Source organism: Pteropus vampyrus, unplaced genomic scaffold (genome assembly GCF_000151845.1).
Source record: "Pteropus vampyrus isolate Shadow unplaced genomic scaffold, Pvam_2.0 Scaffold134, whole genome shotgun sequence".
In the NCBI taxonomy this organism is placed as follows: Eukaryota; Metazoa; Chordata; class Mammalia; order Chiroptera; family Pteropodidae; genus Pteropus; species Pteropus vampyrus.
In genome coordinates this window covers 4,797,490-4,802,372 of record NW_011888915.1, presented here as the reverse complement: position 1 = coordinate 4,802,372, position 4,883 = coordinate 4,797,490, and the positions used below count along the sequence as shown (strand labels likewise).

Here is a 4,883-nt window from a genome sequence, read left to right as displayed (position 1 = left end):
CTTGGCACCCATTTTAAGGATGAGAAAACTGAGGTACAGAGTAGCTTGTATTTGCCCAAGGTCACCTAGTTATGTGACAGTTAAGTCAGCAGCAGCACTTTCCAAAGTTAATTCCATGCTCGGGAAATAGAGATTTTACAGTCATAGCTAAGCAAGCAGGAACAGGCCTGTGCAGAGGCGAACAAAGGCCAGGTCAGTGAGTCATCCATCTGGGGCCTCTGTCATTCAGTTGACCATGTGGTGCCCGAGCCGGAGTCCAGCCTGACGGAGGCCTATGAGAAGTGGCGAGAATGGGCCGATGGGAAGAGCTGCTGTGACTACGCCTTGCACGTGGACATCACCCACTGGAATGACAGTGTCAAGCAGGAGGTGCAGAGCCTCATCAAGGACAAAGGTGGGCTTCGCCTCCTCCCTTGCCTTCCCCCTTGCCCACCATGTGCACACCGTCCACTCACTTGAGTCCTTTCTCCTTGCTTAGAGCCGGAACCTTGAGCCTGAGTGCCAGATGTAGGGGCACCACTCTGCCCAGGCACTTTATCTTTATTTATGCCATCATTTTATCCCTCACAGGGCCCCCATGGGATAGGGATTGCTATCTTCACTTGTCAGGTGGGGAACCTGAGGCTCAGAGTGAGTAGCCCCGGATTACAGAACTAGTAAGCAGTAGATCTACCTGCAGTGTACACTCGTCACCTCTGTGTAATGCCGCCCATTTGACAGAGGAAGAAACTGAGGTCAGGAGAGGTTAACATCTTACCTAAGGTCACACAGCTAGTTGATATGACATTAGGAATTTTAAACCTCCATCATTTTAACTCCAAACATCAAACTATTACTGTTGCATATCAGTAGCATCCACAGAAAATGCTAAGCCATTTCTGGGAGCAAAGATATGTTCGTACTCAAGCTAGGAGCTTAGGAGATGCAAACATGTTTGTGTGTGTGTGTGCATGCAGGTGTGTGTTTGCTTAGTGAGTACATGACTTAGGTTCCCATCGTCTTCTTAGATTCTTCTATTCTCTACTTCTTTCTGCATTTCGATTGCCAGATATTTCACACACATGCACCAGCCCCCATATGCGCACACAGTCATGTGATGTGCTTGGCATTGTAAGGCAGCCTGGGGGACTTAGGGAATGACCTCTGCTTAGTGTCCAAGGCAAAAAGAAGCAGGCCAGCAAAGAGCAACAGAACAAATGCCTCAGGATGCAGAACTGCTACCAAATGAGTAGTCTCGATGCACATGCCATGAGTGCCGAGGAAGAGAGCATGCTGGTCTGAGGGGTGAGGCCCACTTTCCTTTCCATCCCCCCCTCACCCCTGAAGCTCTGTGCCCTCCTTCCTCATATGGCATATGAGAATAACCTCCTCCCTTCTTTCTTCTGCCGCCTTTCACACTTGAGTGGAAAACTGGACAGCTTTAATACCCGCTTCTCTTCCAAAGGGCCTGGGTCATTCCATGGATGATGCAGAGGCTGTGGGAAGGGGAGTGTTGGGGAAAATCTGCCCTCGGTTGAACCAATCCGGGTAGGGAAGTTCTCAAGTTACAGCCCACTTTTGGCCTGGAACACTGTGGGCTGAGATATATATATATATATAAATATATATATATATATATATATATCCTGTTTCTCAAAATGACTTTTTTTTTTTTTTAACGTCTGTAGCACCTGGTCTTCCTAGGTGGTCTCCCATCCAAGTACTAACCAGTACTTGGTTATATATATAACCCTTACAATATATATATATATATATATATATATATATATATATATATATATATATTTTAACGTCTATAGCACCTGGTATTCCTAGGTGGTCTCCCATCCAAGTACTAACTAGGCCCGACCCTGCTTAGCTTCATAGATCAGATAAGATTGGGCTTGTTCGGGGTGGCGTGGCTGTAGACACAACTTAGATATTTAAATGCCAGGTGATACCTGACTTCTGCCCATCAGTTCTGTTAACCTCCAAAGGCAGGGTCTCTACCGCAGGTCTCCTCTGAGATCCAACACCCCGCATGGGCCTTGTGTAGAGCGGGCATTCTTACATAGTAAAATAAACCAGTCCTAGGAGATCCATTTATAGGGACCAAATATGTGCTAGGCCTGGTACTAAGAGCTCTGCATGCGTTACCTCATTTAACGTTCCCAACCACCCTATGAAGCAGGGTATTGTTATTTTTCCGTTTTACTGATGAGGAAAAGGAAGTTCAAGAGGTTAGGTATTCTAAGCTTACTGAACTAGTGTATGGTGCAGCGTAGGAACACAACCCGGGTGCTACAGTGATTCTCAGTGATATACACCACCTCAAGCAATAGCGAAGCTTATTGACCCTCCGGGCCGGAGAGTGCTGGAGGCGGGAGGCAAGAACGAGTTGCTGAAGACCGTTCTCTATGACATCACGGAGGGATTGTTGCTTTTACAGTGTGAGGAGGGAATAGAAAGACACTTGTAGAGAATGGGAAGCATCTACTTTATGCTGGACGGGAGGCGGTAATGCACTCGGGCCCCATAGGCGATAGAAGAGGGAGCAAAGGATGGAGAGTGGTATGATAATGCTGTCTTCTTCCTGTTCCCCCCTTTCCCTCTCTTGCAGGGGTTAACTCCTTCATGGTTTACATGGCCTATAAGGATTTGTATCAAGTGTCCAACACAGAGGTAACGACCCACTGCTGTGCGGTTTGGGGTATCTGGATGGGTTTCCTATTGCTACTAATGACCTTGGTTCTTTCAACATGAGTCACTGTGGGAGACCGCTGGGCTAAAGTGCTTCTGGAAGACCTTGCTGTCTGTGCTACATTTTAAATAAGGCAATGGGCAGGATGCCTGTGGAAAGGCAGACAGGGAGCTAGAATTTCCCCTGGCAGCAGCTTTCTCAAAAGGGCAAGATGAAGGGCAAGCCCAAATCTCTACCTACCCCTTATGAGCTCAGTGAGCATGTGAGGTGCTCAACCTTGCAGGATTGAGGAAGGCCTTCTGTCATTTGAGGCGATCATCCCAGTTTGCCTCTGACTCTGCCTAAAAAATTTGTAGATGTGTTTTCAGACGACTCTCAAGTTTTCAGAGGAAATATAAGAAATTAATTCTTATACCTCCTGGTTAAGAGGTGAAGGAAGATCTACCTTGAGAGGTTAAGAGATAAGGGTTTCAGTTTTTGCATTAGCTTCTGGCCAGGCTGTAGTGGCTTCCAGAGTTGAGAAGGATTCAGAAGCTCAGTGGGAAACCCATAAAAATGTGTGCTTGAGACAGCGTAGAGACACAGCAAGCCCTGTATGTAGACAGTTTTCTAGAGTTCCTTTGGACTAAGCACTCGCTTTTGGTTGTGCATGGTTTAGTCTGTATTTCTACCCTAGTCAAGTTATTTCCTCTGGTTTACCCCATTCATTCTAGCTCTAGCTCTAGTAATTGCCCTTGTGTGAGGTTGCCGAAAGCATCAGTGGCTTGTGAAGGTGACAAAGACTCATTTCTATTTCAGCTCTACGAGATCTTCACCTGTCTGGGAGAGCTGGGAGCCATTGCTCAAGTTCATGCTGAGAATGGGGATATCATCGCCCAGGTAACAGCCTGCAGCTCCCTGGAGTGTGCTTCTTGCTTGGGCTTCTTTCTCTATATCCCATTTGGTTCCTCATTTCTTCACTGTTGCTTGAGCTCTCAGTATGTGGCAGGCACTGTCAGGAGTGCTCTGCTAAATACCTGCCCCAAAGGACCTCACAGTCTAGAAGGAGGGAAAATAGGCAATGTAGACAAGTGAGGGAGAAAGTGGAAGCTGCTGGAAAACAGGGAGATCTAGATGCTCTGGAGAATCAGAAAAGACTTCTGGAACGGAGGTTTTCAAATCAGTCCATTCATTGGGAGAGCATTGCTGATTCTCTCTTGTAAATGAGTCCAAGCTCCATGGTGTTCTCTGTCCTAAAGGAAAACTCTTCGGCAGCATTTCTCAGAAGCTGGAAATCTGATCCAGGACTGTGGCACTCATGGCCTTAGATAATCAAGAATTTAGGTCTTGTAGGAATCAGACATCCCACTGGTTTCCTAGAAATCATACTGAGAAACTTGAAGAAAGAGTATTGTGACGGCCCCAAGGCTCAAATGGATCATTTGTGAGGAAGCAAAAGGCACTTCTTTCTCCATCTCCAGGTTGGTTAATGGGCTAAATGCACAGATGTGTCTTAGCCAGGGTTTCGTTTATCTCAGGATTGGCCTCGGCTAAGTGGAGGCTTCCAGAAAAGAGTGTGAGCTCCCTTAGTCCATTTGATGCCATTAATAACAAGAAATCATTATTCATTCTTTCAAAGAGCATTTCCTGAGCGCTTCATGCCCGGCACTAGGCTATAGAAGTGAGCCAAAACAGATGCCTTCCAAGGCTCATAAGTGCTTGGGCTGTGCCTTCATTTTAGAAGTTGTCCAGGACTTGGCGAATGTGGTTGACAGGGATGTGGGAACAATGCTTATGTTGACCCTTGTGTCAGACCCATTAGCTTCCAACAGCAGGCACCATTTAGTGAGCAGTTACTATTGTGTGCCAAGCTCTGATAAGTGCTCTAGTATGTTCTCATTTAATCTTCACCAAACCTTTTGCAGACGGCTGCCATCCTCTCGTTTTGTAGATGAGAACAGTGAGGTTCAGAAGGATTAGGTCACCCATGACAGGATCACAGCCACTAACTGGGAGAACAATATCTCAGCCCCTAAGGCGATATGCCTCAGTGGGCGTCTTACCCAGAAAAGGTACATCCAGACCCTTACTCCACCACCCAGCTCAGGCCTCCTGGCATGGCAGCGCCCGGCAGCGCAGGGCCCAGCTGGTGGAATATTGTCTCATCGGTGGAGGAGATGACTAAGAGCACAGTTTTCTCTCGCTTTTGACCAAGGAGGTTAAT

At 46.9% G+C, this 4,883-nt stretch overlaps 1 protein-coding gene and 1 pseudogene across 2 annotated transcripts in view; one reads left to right on the top strand and one right to left on the bottom strand.

The window, feature by feature from the left end:
• The window catches only part of DPYSL3 (dihydropyrimidinase like 3), a 113,470-nt gene that overhangs the window by 86,194 nt on the left and 22,393 nt on the right, over nt 1-4,883 (top strand). For both annotated transcript variants that reach the window (XM_011367489.2, XM_011367490.2), the window contains exons 4-6: nt 230-394; nt 2,600-2,661; nt 3,479-3,559. In XM_011367489.2, coding sequence (XP_011365791.1) covers nt 230-394; nt 2,600-2,661; nt 3,479-3,559 — 308 coding nt within the window. The remainder of the gene's footprint in view (nt 1-229; nt 395-2,599; nt 2,662-3,478; nt 3,560-4,883) is intronic.
• LOC111744411 lies at nt 1,791-1,909 on the bottom strand (annotated as a pseudogene).